Here is a 16,184-nt window from a genome sequence, read left to right as displayed (position 1 = left end):
ACACCAAGGCTGAGCACAGCGGGACCATCACCCTGTTTTTGGTTAGCTCAGTACAGATAGACTTGATATGCCCTGCATGTGCTTTAAAGAAACTGTGGTACTGAAGAGCTTGTATCAGACCAACCACAGCTTAGTATGTACCCAGCTGGAGTTTCACAATTATGTCTACTCATGACAGTGGCTACCTTGAGCTGAGCTCAGGTTTGTGGATATAATTTCGTGTGGATATAACCTTGCTCTGAGAGAGATAAGGGCAGCTCTAAGCATGCTGCCACGTGTTGTTTCTATATCCATAATTTCTGTTCTTTGTCAGAACTGAAATGACTGCTACAATAAGTCAGCCTCATCAACCCTTGTGAGAAAAATAAAAATAGAAGTTGCACGTATGACTCACTCTTTCAAAGTAAAGACTTGACTTTTTCCTGATTTTTAAGGGTGTCATGGTTTAACCCCAGCTGGAGATGAAAATACCATGGAGGTGCTTGCCCACTCGCACACCAGCTGGACTGGGGAGAGAACTGGAAGGTTAAAAGCTAGAAAACTTGTGGGTTGACATAAAGACAGTTTAATAGGGAAAGCAAAAGCCACACACAAGCAAAGAAAGAATTAATTCACTGCTTCCCATGGGCAGGCAGGTGTTCAGCCATCTTCAGGAGAACAGGGCCTCATCACCTGTACGGTTACTTGGAATGATAAACACCATCACTTCAAACATCCCCTGCTTCTTCCCTCTTCCCCTGTCCTGGGTATGTCTCCTCCCAACCTCTCATGCACCTCCAGTCTCCTCACCAGGGGGGCACTAGAAAAAGCAGAAAAGGCCTTGGTTCTGGGTGAGCCCTGCTCAGCAATAACGAAAGCCTCTCTATATTATCAACCCTGTGTTCAGTACAAAACCAAAACACAACCCCATACTAGCCATTGAGAAGAAAGTTAATTCTACCCTACCCAAAACCAGCACAAAGCACCTAATGCCTATGTTCCCTATTTGGCTTGGAAAGCTTTCAAAGGAAGACCAAAGGCACAGGCACCTCTCTTCACTGACTATCTGGGAAACAGGAGAATTTATTTAAGAAAATTTCTCCCAAAGGCACTTCAGTTGTAGATGTTAGTCAGGTGTTTATGGGTGGTGAAATGAACCATGGCCAGGGAACAACATGGATCCTGGATGCAAAATTCTTTGCAAATGTTTTGGCAATATCACAACTGTGAATATTAGAATTCCAGACTAGATATAAGAGAGAAATCTTTTATGATGAGGTTGGGGGTGGTTAAACACTGGAACAGGTTGCCAGAGAGCTCTTTAAAGTGCTCTTTAAAGCAAGGTGGTGGATGCCTCACCCTTGGAAACATCAAAGGCCGGGCTGCACTGCACCCTGAGCAACCTGGTCTAGTTGAAGATGTCCTGGCTGGTTCCAGATGGGTTGGACCAGTGGACCTTTACAGGTCCCTTCCAACCCAAACCATTCTGTGATTCTGTGATAAGACTTGATACAAAATATTTATCCTCACAGTCAGAAAAAGTATTAAGCTACAGTTATCCAAAAGCAGTATGTGCTTACTCCTACACAAGGAGGATTTTGTGGCCTTCCTGAATGTTGACTTCTTTATTCCTGGCTCAGACAGTCACAGCCGCTCCATGCCTTGGCAATTTATATTTCTTGGGCTTAATGGTTCAAATTGTGTGCTTTATATTATACACTGACAAGCATCCACATCAGGCAATAACTAATACATGAATATTATGAATTTCTGTTTTGCTTATCCCATAAAATTGTCTGATTTTACATTTTGGATACTGAACAAGGCCTGAATATATGTATGTAAGTAGATTTCACAAGCTGAGTGGCTTACACCTCTCTGGTCTTCACCTACCCCTACCACCTGACTCCCTAGGCATTTTGAATTCATCTTGTCAACCTAAAATAACTGAAGTTTCATTGGAAGGATGTAAGCAAAGTTGGGGTTTTTTTCTTCTTCTTAGCCAGCGCGTTCTATTCAACTGACCTTCAAATAAATTTCTTTTTAAAACTGAAACAAATTTTGAAATTGAGTGTTGCAGCAAATGGAAAAAACTGCACTGTTCTTTTTCAGAAAATATTAAACCAAACATTTTTACTGTTGTGCTTGATTTTTTTGGTATGGCATTCAGTATTTGACAGCTTTGGCAAAATTCCAAAATGCTTTTAAGTGGCTTTGATTTGAGCTTTTACACAGTTTTATATCATCCATCAAACAATTTTCATGTGGTAGTAGTCTTTGTTAAAAACAGCATGTGATCATAAATTTGCAAACTGTCTGAACATACATGAAATAAAACAGAATAAAAGATTCAAGAAGAGTATTATATTTATAGCTTTTTAAAAGTGTGAGTGTTCCAGCTTTCAATCTTGAACTTCCTTATTTAATTGAAAATCAAAAAATTATTTAAAAACCAACCAACCAAAAATAAATTTTCTGCCTTTACTTCAAAAACCTGAGTAAAATTGCATCAATTGCATAATACCTATAATTGAGAAGACAAGAGTCTCTCCTTTCTTCTATAAACAGATAGTGTGTAATGCAGTACATGTTGTGGCTTTTCCTGTTTCTATCCTCAGTTATGCAAATATAGTTATTTTTACTGAAACAGATTAAGAATTTGAGAAAATTATATACTGGAAAACCCTCCTAAATTAGAATATTTTTGTTGATGTATTTATAGCTGTATTTATAGGTAGGACATAAAATATTTAAAGCCTGTGCAGACCATATTCTCATCTCCAGAGGTAAATAAAGTCACACTGTCACTTCTTAACATGATGAATTGAACTTAAATTTTGAGAGGTCCAGTAGAATCTTAGATATAGGCTCTATGACGTCTTAATAATTAATTCTGTTGAATTCTGTTGAATTCACCAGCTTTATACACCCTTTTAGGCATACAAACTCTTCTATGAAAATGGATCATAGCACAGCCAGAAGTGGAATCAGTTACAATGGAGAGGAGCAATGCACACAGAACACAGATTAAGACTTGGTCTCTAACACTCTAACGTCAGAAGAACGTATCCCCAAGTCTCAGTATCTTTTCCACTTCATCATGACAGGACAATTAAGTCTTTGTGTCACAGATGTTCCTACAAGAGACGAAGAATTTTCGAGCAGGGAATATTTTTGTTTGGAGTTCAGTACTCTTGATATACTGGTGTATATATAAATACATAATAAATATGTATAATACATACAGATATATATATATATATATATTATGACCACCTGTAAGAAAAATTATCTTATTATTGTTTCCAAGTTTTGTGTCAAGTTTCCAGCCTTCAAAACCGCAGGCTTTTGTGACTGACTGAAGAAAATTTTATCATATTGACTTGTAAAAGGCTTGGCACTCATGGAGTAGATCTCATGAATTGCTTGTTTCTCACACAAGTCAATTATCAGCACCGTACTGTACCCCATGTGAGCTCCATATGAACAAACTGTACCAGAACGTGATAACTGAACACAACAGCTCAGCTGAATGCATTTAGGCATAAGGGCAGCAGGGTACTGAAAGTAAAGGCCATCAAACCGAGATTTTAAACAGACTAGAAGAGCAAAACAAGCATGGATACATACTTGCTCTTTTCCTACCCCATCCAGTACGTTCCAGTCAAATTGTCATTAATAAAACCACTCACTTCATTCAGGATAATGGCTTAGCCAAATATGTAGATCCAACAGCAAAAAACATGAAAAAAATTGGCAGAAGGCTAAGTCCCTCTCATAAAATTTGCTTTAAGCGTGGAAGAATAAAGGACTGAAGTTTATAATTGGGGTGTAACAAACCAGTTTAAAATCATCTTAGGGAAAGTCCTACTGCCACCAGACTCCTAGTACTCCTAGTGGGGACAACAGTGGAGGAGTAAACAATTTGTACAGAAATGTCACTTACTAATAAGGGACTTTGGTAGTGAAAGAGTAATGAGGATATTACCGATCCATAAAAATCAAGCTAACTAAACATAAAATGAAAAATTAGGAGGTATTTTTGCTGAACAAAAGGTGTTTCTGGTTGTGGTAATTTTAGAAGGTTTATGTAGAATTGTCAGTTATCAGAACTTACTACACCTATCAAACCTAAAGCAAACTTGAAGAAGTATAACATGTTCCAAGATGGAGATCAATGACAGATGAAACTTCATGCAAGAGCATATATCTTCCTCTCAAAACATACACATCACATTATTGCTAGAGTGCAATAGAGAAGATAGAAATAGCAACATAAAGAAGGAAATTAATTACATTTTAAATTGAAAACAGCTATGAAGATCTGGAGCGTTATTTCTGTAGCTCAAATCTGTACATTGAAAGTGAATGCTCTATCAATTCAGGTCCTGCTCCTGAATCCACCAAGCTCATCAAAGGTTGGGCAATTTAATAAGAGCAGGTTGATTTCTCTGCTATCTGGAAATTCTGATTCATTTAAATCAGGCAGCAAAATGAACCACATCTGGTGTCAGTGAATGACATTTTAAATAGCTACAGCCTTGTACTAATAAATTGTGTACATTATATACACAGTGAGAGGGATGCAGTACAGGGAGACAACAACCATCATGAAGCCACTTCATCAAGTTGCTTGCTAGTCTGACTCAGTTTTTGCAATAAGTACAACCTGGCCAGGAAGGATCAACAGTAAAGTTCTGGAACAACTTTTTGGGGAAAAGAATAAAATTTCTTTCATATCAATAATAAATAAGATTCTTTTGCATAAAATACTCCACAGAAACAAAACAAAGCTTAACAACACTAATATGCTATATCACAGTGAAAACTGAAGGGAAATGATGCATAACAGAATATTTTGCCCATGGAGTAAGTCTAAATATTGCAACAGTTCTTAATAAATGCAGATGTTTTGCAGAGGAGAGTGAAACAGGGGTAAGTTTTTACCTCTGTATTGAAGACTAGTTTAGTGACTTCTACCTCAACATATATTATGTAGGCACCTCTGCAAAACAGATAACTAATACTCAGGTTGTTCTTTCAGAAAAAAAACTTCTTCCTTCTTTTGTCAAGCGAGACTGATCCAGTTAAAAGCATAAAAGCCTGTACAAGCAGAACTTGTTCCACAGCATTGAAGTCCAGTGTTACTAAGCGTCCACAGAACAGAAATCAACATGACTCACTGACATGGTCCATAAGTATAGTACACAAAAACTGAATAAATAAAGCTCAGGACTGAGGGAAAAACAATCACGCAGCACTACTCAGTACTACTGCCAATGAGACAGTACAGGGATGAGTGAGGATGTGGCCATGTCCCATGTTCCATGGTATTTGGCATTGGCTTTCCAAATCATGCCCTCCCATATGCAGTGGTGGAATCAAGTGATTTCTGTTACAGGTAAGCCATATCTACTGGTCTGCCTTCATATATAACAAATAAAGAGAAGCAGAACCAAAGGGCACGGTATTTGTAAATGACAGGCAGTTAATGTAACAAACCCATTTCCAATTCTCTCTTAAATGCTTATATAGTTGTAACTCAAACTGAAATTACATTTTTAAGAAAGTATAAAAGCACAAAAATAATAATGTAAAATGCTTTTATTTGTTACAGCCATTGCTGTAGATGTTCAGTATTGACTAGCATTATGTGGTAGGGCGTATGAGGAAATATGGAAGTGGAAATGGAAATGAGTTGCCGTGGGCAAACAGGCTGTGCAAAAAGCAAGCACCACTAAAGGTCTTGCATGCCCTTCTCAGTGCAAACAAATTCTACAGTACTGATAAGAATTTCCAATATCCTTCTTTCTTCTGCTCATGTGCTAGCAATTTCCAGTCTGAAGCCCAGTTCAAAGTTAACAGCTGTCTAAAAGCAATGCTGTTGCTCCCCATCACGCAGCATTTTAAAGCTATCATGCAGTGGCGAGGGACTGTCCTTGCTGAGATGTGGTCTCTCCAAAACTAATGGAGATGGATGCTAGAAGCAGAACCAAAGACAAGCTTTCCAGAAAGACAAGCTAAAGTTTAATCCAGCATTCCCAAATCAGGCTCCAACACCTCCCCAGACTCTAAGAGGAAAATATTCAGAGGACCTCAGAAGTAAAACTGCCAGGTGTGAACCCAGGTTAAGAACTGCAGCTTGAGAAAACCTAATGGAAAGTCATGCTAGGGCACATCTTGATCGTCCTGCCTAAATGTTACAACTCACCTCCCTCGTTTTAACATTAGCTCCGTTCCAATAAACAAGAAGTTGTGTGGAGGGAGCACTTGGACATCACTGCAGTGAGTGCTGGCACAGGGTAAGGGTAGCCAGGTCTTGGTCTGACAAGGCGACAAGGGGGGACGAAGCTTTAAACCCCAGAGCCCAGTAGAAGTGGCTGGGGCTGTGGAGCTCACAGTGGTCAGGGCACTGTAGGGCACACCTCGCCACATTAGGTGGCAGAAAACATCTGTGCAGCAGTGTTAGGAAAGCAAACAACACAAGTGCCAGCCTGAGAACACCACAGAGAGTGTCTTAACAAAGGAAAAGGTACAGCACAGCTATTACCTGTGGTGGGAATGGACAAAAGGAGCAAAACCAGGGAGCACAAGATAAAGAAGGACAAAGGTACAGGTGGAAAAAAGGATGAGATGATATGTTTGGAAAGAAAAGGAAAAGAGGACATAAGTGGGTATGAGAGGAAGGCAGAGAAGGATAAAAAAAGACTTGAGGTAAAGGCAGAAGAAACATAATATTGACAAACCACAAATGAAATGTGGGAGCTGATACAGTCACTGTTACTCAGCTTAAGTAGTAAAAACAACAACTTCTTGGTCTGGCACATACATATCCTGATAGTATTCAGAAGAAATTGCATGTATCTGGGATCACCCAAAAGAGATATTAAGGTAAGCGACTGAAGGAGAAAGCAGGTGGCTCTAAGGACAATGTGAAATGAAACAAGCAAGCACTGACACAGCAAACCTCTGTTTAAGGACACCTGCAGAATAATGACAACATAACAGAAAGATTGAGGTCACAAATCTAACAAGTGTCAGTCATTAGGTCTGAAGTAATCAGTGCTCCATAAAAGCAGGGCCATGAGTTTGCCAGGTTTCACTCATAGACAGATGCAGCTGTGTATTGTCAGTTACCGATGACACTATGTCCCAGACTCTGTATTACATCATCAAAACAGTGCTGGTTATGTAGAAATGTGTCCTCATGTTTCTTGTTATTTATTCCCTGTCCACACCCTTGTTACATTTGGACAAAGTAACTGACAAAGATACTGGCCCTCAATCTGGCCTTGTTCTTGACATTCAGTCCTTTTAATTCACACTGCTTTTGGGAGACCAGAGTCAATATGTAAATTCTTGTACTTTCCATTGTTGAACTTTCAAGTAACTTCTGTTTTCTACAGATTTTAACCATTCTTCAAAATAATCACTGCTTGATGTATGTGCAAGAACACTTTCATACCTGACATAAAAATTCTACCTCACACCCTACAGAGATTTTCATCAATCTCCATTTGAAATTCAAAATAGTAGAATTTGGTGAGTTTTTTATTCCAGTGAAGTAAGTGAAGTAAAAATGCCAGTTCAACCCACAGAACTGAAATTTCTTTGAAGGAAACTCTAAAAAGGCAGCAGCAAGTTGTTTTTCAATCCAGAGGGAAGCTATCTCTAACAGTCACCATATAGCAATATAAAAACTAAGGAGACAAAAAAGATCCAGAGACTGTTACTAGGAGCATCATTTGTTACATTCACCTGGAGTGAAACTCCACAGGACATTACTGACCTGTCATTTGGAGAGTCTTCTGAGAGGTCCTGCTACAAGATCCATCTGACACAACAAGGCCATGTCCATTGAAAAGAAGCTGAGTCCTCAAAGCAATCCAAGGAGTTCCCATATTCAGTGACAATTATGACTGAAACTCTTGTGTGGCTCTGAATGCCTGAAGACTGAAAATCCTAGTGATTCTTCACTATTCTTCATGATGAGAACTCCCCAGTTTCATCTTTAGACTACAGAGAGACTGTGAAGTATACAGGTGCTTATATGGTATTTTCACCTGTTGCACATCTAGACCATAATATCCCAAAGAAGACTGAATTGAGTGTTTTAGAACATTCTGTCATGCAGTATTTCTTCTGTGCTTTTTAAAGTGTCTGGTTCGTTACTGTAGCTAGGATGTTTACTCACTCTGCAATTCAGAACGTTATTATTGCAATGAATCATCAACTGTGTGCAATCAACTTCAAAGAAGATCCAGTGAAATTTAAAAATCAAACCAGAGAGAAATATAAGTATTGTTTTTCTGCTTCTTTTATCCTCGCACTTAGCAATAACCCGAGTCTTTGTGGTGCTTTTGTAAGAGCATCCTTTCTAGTGGGTTTCAAGAGGAAAATGACTATGACAACAGTTCTGTCTCCTGCTTAAGTAGAGTCCTTGTAGTCTGTTATAGGCTATAAATCCCAGGAGTGGAATTTTTCTTCCCTTGCTCCGCTGTAGGAAGAACGGAGTTCGAATGGGGAAGGGGAAAGGGAGTCGATTAGCTTTACAAAAAGTCTAGCCAGCAAGGCCGCATTCCTAGCTAATGGCCCATGAGAGGCTGGAGTGAGGGGAGGGAAGGAGTTTGGGATTTCGGTAGCTGGCCTGGCTCACCGGGGGAGTTGCTGGCCGCCTTCACACAGGACAGGTGAGACTGCTGAGCTCTCTCTCTCTGGGATGGAGACGGGGGTCTGTGTGGGTGCATTTGGAGAAAAGGCCTAGAGGCCTGTCTTTCTGGCTTCTTGCCCTGGTGAAGCCGGATCACTGGTCTCGGCTGGCTTCGCACACTGCCTCGTGACTCCAGCTGGAGCCTACTGTGTTTTCATCAGAGAGCTCTGTGCCCATTGAGGGAGAGAGAGGAGGAGCCTTGAGACACCATCATCTGGGAACAACAGTGAGTTCTGTTGGGGGTGGACTGCTTTCCTTTCCCCCTTTTCCTCCACTGGGGGAAGGGTCTCCATCTTCTTTTCGGCTTCTCCCGCGATCCCAGACCACCCCCCAGACCCCCTTCCCGCGCGGTGACCGCCAGGGCCTGACAGTGCCCCCTGTAGGTCAACACAGAGAACTGCAGGCTCTGCACCTCCAGCGATCCAACAGCGCCCCTGCCAACCGTGATTAGAACTGCGCTAAAGGACAGAGAAGTATACAGACCTTTTTTTTTTTCTTTTGATTGAAGGGAACTTCTGGGTACAAGACTATTGTTTAGCTGTTTTTCTGTTCTGTTACTGTTCTTGCCAATATACATATATCTTTTAATAAAGGGTTGTTATTTCTTCTTTTCTTTCACACTTCCTCGATTAAAGCCCCCTTAATTTTTGAATTTACAACTGCTGAGAGAGAGGAGTTTGGTCTGTCTCATAACTCATCCTCTTTAACAAACATTCCAGTCTCTTCAAACTGAGACATAGTCCTACTAGGATTATCCTTTTAATAGTATTTTTAAAGCAACAATCTCCACTCTTAATGGTCAGAAATGAAGGTACTATTGTGATATATCATGTAAAAATCCTGCTAATTTACAAACTAGTTTTATTTGAAAAAAACCCACCAACAAATCACGAGTACCAAACAGTTCTGACATCCATGACCTGACACATGTGCTTTGGATCCCAGCTGGACTCCTGCACGTGAAAGGAAATATATGTGACATACTTAAAGTTACAAACAGGGAGTATCTGAAGTTCTTCTCAAAATGGGAAAGCTGCTGAGCTGGATACATTTTTACTTTCTCTGAAATTCAGGATGACGTAAATATCAAATGAGATAGAAAACATGTCAGTGATATCAGACTGATAGAATTAACACTGGGAAAACATATCCCCATTCCATTCCCCGAAATATTGGCAATTCAGCACTGGAATGAACAAAACATCAGAGAACATACAAACAGGGGACACTCATGACTCAGAAGTGAGTTGAGCTAATGGAATAATACATATTTTCCTTCAGCTTTTATTTCTGACATCTGGCTATGAGCCTGAAAGATCTTTTGATCATCTCTACAGCACTCAGTGGCCCAAATTAAGCCTTCAGACTCATCCTAATTTTACTACTGCAGAAGAGATTTGGACAAAACAGTCATATTCAAAATCACAGTGGAGAGATTTATAGAGGAAATTTTTTTTTTTGACAGACTGCCAAAAGTGATTTACATCATGTATCCTCTGCCGAACTTCTCTGATATCCATTCTGTCTTGTTTCTCATCTTCCTCCAATGTTGTATCATAAACTAGAGTTTTAAAATAACCATAGAGTTGAGAAGGAAGCTGTGATTTTTTCATTTGAAAACACAGACATTTTCTGATAGGACACAACGAAGACCAAACATTCAAGTTAACGAAAGAGCAACCTAGGTCTCTACAATTACTAATACATTAGTCTTTAGCATGCCTAAGAAGACTTCATTTCTGACAAAAGCATGGACTTCTGGAATATCATGCTATGGAGGAGCTCATTCCCTGAGTGATATTCATGCAGAAGGAATACAGTTTATCTAGATGAACAAAAGATAAATAGGCAGGGTAGACCTAATGATTCTTTAAAACAATGAAAGAAACACAGGTCAGTCGGAAAATGCACTTACATATCTATAGTAACACACTTCCTTCTCCTCTAGGAGCTTTCTAATATGCAGTAAAAGTCAGCAGGTTCTGAACATTCAACACAGAATACATGACAAGTTTTGTAACTGCCCTCATTCCAGTTATCATTAAACAATTACACATAATCATTAAACAATTACACATAATCTCCCCAGAATTACTGCTTTAGGCAGGGGGAAAACAGGAGAAGCAGAGAGGTTTGCTATGTGAGCCCTAACTGAGCTTAGAAAATCAAAAAGCAGAATGGTTGCCAAATTCAAAATGATCACTCAGAAAATCCTGGCACTAACAACTTGCTTTTTTGTGTCAGACTCACATTAAAGACACATTACCTGCCAGTCACTTAGAAAGCTCCATTTGCATTCAGTTTTCTAAATGTATTAGTCACTGATACATGTGCTATAGATTGACACTAGGCATTACTGTGAGATAAACCTTGCCTGCTTTGGAGACCCTGTAACTCTGGAAAGCCTGAAGGCAGGTACTGCAGAACTCGTCTCCCACTGCAACCATGCATCACCTCTCTTCTTGCCCAACTTTCCTTGCTCCCTTGAATTTTCTCTCAGTATACTCCTGCTATTCTGTAAGTGACAACAAACACACCATTAAAGCCAGCAGTTGTTCTGTTGCTTTTCCTCCAATGCCTCAGTAAGAGAAAATTGAGCTTATAACAGCCCACAGATCACTTGTGTACATTCAACCAGATCTTCCTGACTACAGTCTCAGCAACTGTGATGATTCCATCTACACCTCTGCACAGTAAGAGTTTGCTACCCAGACAGGTCTCAAGAATAATGTTATAATCACACCATTTCCTCATCAACAACTGCAAGCTGTAATTATACAAAATGACCAAAACTACATTTTTGGCACTTTGAGGCACCTGGGGTTAAATGATTAATTTACTCTCTCTGCAAGTGAGAAGGAAAACACAAGAGGGTTAGACTTGTCTTTAAAACAAAGGATAGAAATAACTATGAGGATGATTCATGTGAGAACATCCCTGAGTGATGATATTAAGTTTTACTTCAGGAAATTGTTCTGTTTTTGGAAAAACTCCTTTCTAGTTGGTACTTGTTTTACTATTGCATGAATCAACATCAGCAGGTGAAATGGATTTACACAAGTGTGAGAGAAAGGCAAAACTAAAATCCAGTTAGTTTTGGATATAGAGTTACTCTTTAATTTCCTACTACATTTAATAATCCTTACTACATTTTCCTACAACATTTAATGTTGGCAGCCTTGTTTCACCCACATGGTTTACCAATTTTGCTCAGAATATTTAAATTTCTAAACTTTATGATTACTAACTCATTTCCCACAGTATGTTTTTTGATTGCAATTCAAATTGGGTTCAGAATTCCCATATTCCCAAAAATATTTCCATATTTTTACTGTACAGACAGCTGCTTTTGTTACTGCAACAAGAGTGATCCTGTGAAATGTCACCCTTCTACTTAGGTACAATTCTTGATTATCCACCAAATCATACTGTCTCAGTTTATTTAAGCAAACACTACATTTTGATAGCCCTGCAGAGCCAGTGCAAGTTTGAAGGTGAGATGAATTATACATTATGGCATGTGTTTCAATAGAATTTGTCAGAGACAGCTGCAGAATCTTTACCTTGAGACTTACAGTGCTGAACCCTTTATCCAACCTTTAAATATTCCTGTATTTTCAGTCACTTCAGATGTTACGCTGAGCTACAAGCAGCCCACAATAAGTAGGTGGAAAAAGGCAGAAGAAAAAAGGAAAACAAGGCAGAAAGAAGACAAGAACCCAAAGTCATGAACTGTAAATCCTAACGACACTTATACTTCTTTTTTAAGAGAAGCAGCTTTTTTTTAAATGCATGCTACAGAAAGTAACTACTAAACAGGAGCTAAAAAATAACCTAAATTTTGTGACTCTTTCTATTCCAAAGAACTGTTTGCTTTTGCCTGACCAGGTGTTGTAGCTGCCCATTCCCACTCAAAAGGTTGTTTGACTGCCCACACAGGCAGGGAGTTGCCCTGTCCCCAGACTTCAGAGACACTGACTGCCCTTGAACACACCACAACAGGTCTGGGCAGGGGTTATGCTGTCTTGCACCACAAATAGCAGCAAAGCAGGGTGAGGGGAAGCTACCAAGCCAGCAGGGAGTGGTTGATGGGTGCCAAGTTCATCTCAAGGGTAGGAGTTTCAAAGCTGTTTCCAAGGCTGGATATTGAGACACAGCCTCATACAAATTTGACTGGTGAGGGGAGGGAGGCCAGCACTTCCCACTGCCTTATTTTGTGAAAACAAAACAAAACAAAACAAAACAAAACAAAACAAAACAAAACAAAACAAAACAAAACAAAACAAAACAAAACAAAACAAAACAAAACAAAACAAAAAATCCCCCCACACCTGCCTGAGTGCTTGAAGAACCTCTGGAGAGACCAAAAGCCACAGCAGAAGACTGGCTAAATAATTCTATACAAGAAGATAAGAAGGTAAGATATCAGCGATGTACACCTGCCTGTGAACAGAAAGCCCATGCAGAAATGTTATTATTCAACTGAAATAAGTGACACCAATTAGTTTGTACTACAGCCACGGGTGATATTTCTTCTGATTTTCCAGAAAGTCAGAAAGGAAAGCCTACACAAATTGGCATCTGCATTAAGAACCAGCCTAGGCTCATGCACAAGCTCTCAGTAATAGACAAGAAACCTCTAATTTGAAACAAACACCAGTTCTTTCAGAATATTCAATCTTTACTACTCTGGGTAGCTACCCAATAATTTTTTAAATGAAAACATATAAAAGGAAAGAGCAAAATATTTCCATGGAAAGTTAACATTCAAGAAACACAACAGAAAGGCAGAAGTTAGAGCAAAAAATCAGATCTCAAAAAGCTCAAGAGAGAGGAAAAGGACTAGATAAAAGTAAACATACAGTCTCTTGAGCATGTTGCAACATTTCAGAGGTACTTGCACTTACTGGCATGTCTAAAAATGAACTTGTCAATAAAAGCCCATTACATTTGCTCTCCATTACTGACTTTGAAGCCAGAACGATCCTCAACAGTCAGACATGTTTACACCAACCATTATAGTTGAACTTTGCAGTCTGTGAAAAACACGATTTTGTTTCCTACAACAATGCAGTAGAAACTACCAAAAGAAAGACCTTATTTCCATTAAAAAGCCCTTCCTTAGCAGATAATCATTTGCATTGAATGCTGGTCACAGCTGGACTAATGTCAAGAAAGTTGAGCTCAGCACTTCAATCTTGAATGCTTATTTGCATCTTTACAGACTAATTCTTCTTCAGCTTGCAATCCAATTGGCTTTAGCCAGGCAAGTGTTACGGGTTTTGCTCCACAGCCTGCAAAGCTGAGTTGGAAGTCTATGACCAAGGACTCCCCTGTGACTTTCTGCACCCTCCTTTTGTAGCAGGGATAAAAGTAATGCTGGAACAGGGAACACAGTTACACTTTGGAAAAAATAATTATGCCTAGAGAGACCATCTTGATTGCTTCCACTTACTCTGAAACACTCAGCACTGCATCACATATAAAGATAAGTCTCCAGAGGGAATATGCAAACTGCAGAGGGGACATTTAAGACTCAAGTCAGCATCAAAATCTGCAAAGTTCTGAATTTATGGCAAACTTCAGTGCTTCTGTCACCTTATGTCAGTGACCAAGACAATACTATACTCAATGACATGAGCCATCCCATTCTGATGGGTGCCTCAGAAATAAAATGCAATTTCTGCTATGTCTACACAGGATATGATATTAGGATGTATGATTAGCTCCTGCATGTAGGTCTAGCACAGACAGAGTCAGGTCTAAGATAATAAAAATACACATAATAATAATAACAACAATTTAAATTTCAAAATAGGAAAACAGTTGGTAAGAAACATGAAGACCATTCTTTCTCCAGATGTTCTCAGAGCTGTTTCTTTTGAAAAGGTAAGAAAAAACATGGATCACATCTGACAATGTCCAGGCAATCACACAGATCTCTTTAACAAATTAATCTTTCATAAGACAAACAGGGAGCTGAAATACATAACAGCTTAGTTTAAAAAAAAAATGTCAAAGTAGTTATATCCAGGACTGGTCCTTTAATTGATAATATTAAGCTCACTCTTCCCCAAGATAGAAGAGTAATACAGTAAACAAGGGGGACTTGGCACAGAGACAGAGGCCTCAGTGGTGACACAGAAAATTCCCTCTGTATTTTACAATTTCTCTCTGTGTTCCCCTTTCTCATCAGCCAGCCAAGAGGCACAAGGTAGGAGAGATGGAGGGGTGGTTCTATATATTATAGAGTCTTTTGACTGTGGAACTGGAAGTCAGTAATGATGAGGTTGAGCGTCTGTGGATCAAAATCAGGGGGAAGGTTGACATCCTGGTGGGAGTCTGTTACAGACCACCCAACCAGGATGATGAGGGTGATGAATTACTCTACAAGCAGCTGGCAGATGTCTCAAAATCGCCAGCTCTTGTTCTCATGGGTGACTTTAACCTGCTGGATGTCTGCTGGGAACTCAACACAGCGGAGAAGAGGCAGTCTAGGAGATTCCTAGAGTGTATAGAGGATAATTTCCTGCTCCACCTGGTAAATGAGCCTACCAGGGATGGGGCCCCTCTAGACCTGCTGTTCACAAACAGAAAGGGGCTGGTGGGAGATGTGGTGGTTGGAGGCCATCTGAGGCACAGTGACCATGAAATAATAGAGTTTTCAATACTCAGGGATGCAAAGAGGGCCCTCAATAAAACTTCTACTCTGGACTTCCAGAGGGCAGATTTCAGCCTACTCAGAAGACTGGTTCAAAGGGTACCTTGGGAAACAACCCTGGAAAACAAAGGGGTCCAGGAGGGATGGACATGCTTCAAGAAGGAAGTCTTGAAAGCACAGGAGCAGGCTGTCCCAGTGTGCTGAGAGGTGAGCCGGCGGGGAAGACAACTGGTCTGGCTGAACAGGGAGATTTTGAAGGAAATTAGGGTAAAGAAGAGAGCTTACCTATTATGGAAAAAAGGGCTGGCTACTCAGGAAGAGTTTAGGAATACAGTTAGGTCATGTAGAAAGAAAATCAGAGAGACAAAGGCACAACTTGAACTTAATGTCGCCACTTCTGTGAAGGATCAGGAACAGTGTGGCCAGCAGGACCAGGGAGGTGATTCTTCTCCTGTACTCAGCGCTGGTGAGGCCACACCTGGAGTACTGTGTCCAGTTCTGGGCCCCTCAGTTCAGGAAGGATACTGAGCTGCTGGAGCAGGTCCAGAGAAGAGCAATAAGCCTGGTGAAGGGACTTGAACACAAGTCCTATGAGGAGAGGCTGAGGTTGTTCAGCCTGGAGAAGAGGAGGCTCAGGGAGGACCTCATCACTCTGTACAACTGCCTGAAAGGAGGTTGTTGCCAGGTGGGCGTTGATCTCTTCTCCCAGGCAGCTATCAGTAAGACAAGAGGGCATGGTCTTAAGCTCTGCCAGGGGAGGTTTAGGTTGGATATTAGGAAGAAATTCTTTACAGGAAGAGTAATCAGGCATTGGAATGGGCTGCCCAGGGAAGT

At 40.1% G+C, this 16,184-nt stretch overlaps 1 protein-coding gene across 7 annotated transcripts in view; it reads right to left on the bottom strand.

Annotated features, from left to right (window-relative positions):
• GHR (growth hormone receptor) overlaps nucleotides 1-16,184 on the bottom strand; it is a 162,946-nt gene that overhangs the window by 16,930 nt on the left and 129,832 nt on the right. For 2 of the 7 annotated variants that reach the window (XM_017811168.1, XM_017811173.1), the window contains exon 1: nucleotides 7,769-7,895. The exons of the other annotated variants lie outside the window; for them this stretch is intronic. In XM_017811168.1, the coding sequence (XP_017666657.1) occupies nucleotides 7,769-7,880 (112 nt within the window). In that variant the 5' untranslated portion in view covers nucleotides 7,881-7,895. Of the gene's footprint in view, nucleotides 1-7,768; nucleotides 7,896-16,184 lie in introns of those variants that run through there. 7 annotated transcript variants of the gene reach the window in all.

This window comes from Lepidothrix coronata, unplaced genomic scaffold, assembly GCF_001604755.1.
Source record: "Lepidothrix coronata isolate B3197 unplaced genomic scaffold, Lepidothrix_coronata-1.0 Scaffold31, whole genome shotgun sequence".
Classification (NCBI taxonomy): Eukaryota; Metazoa; Chordata; class Aves; order Passeriformes; family Pipridae; genus Lepidothrix; species Lepidothrix coronata.
Note: the sequence above shows the minus strand (reverse complement) of the source record. Positions and strands in the feature narration are given on the sequence as shown.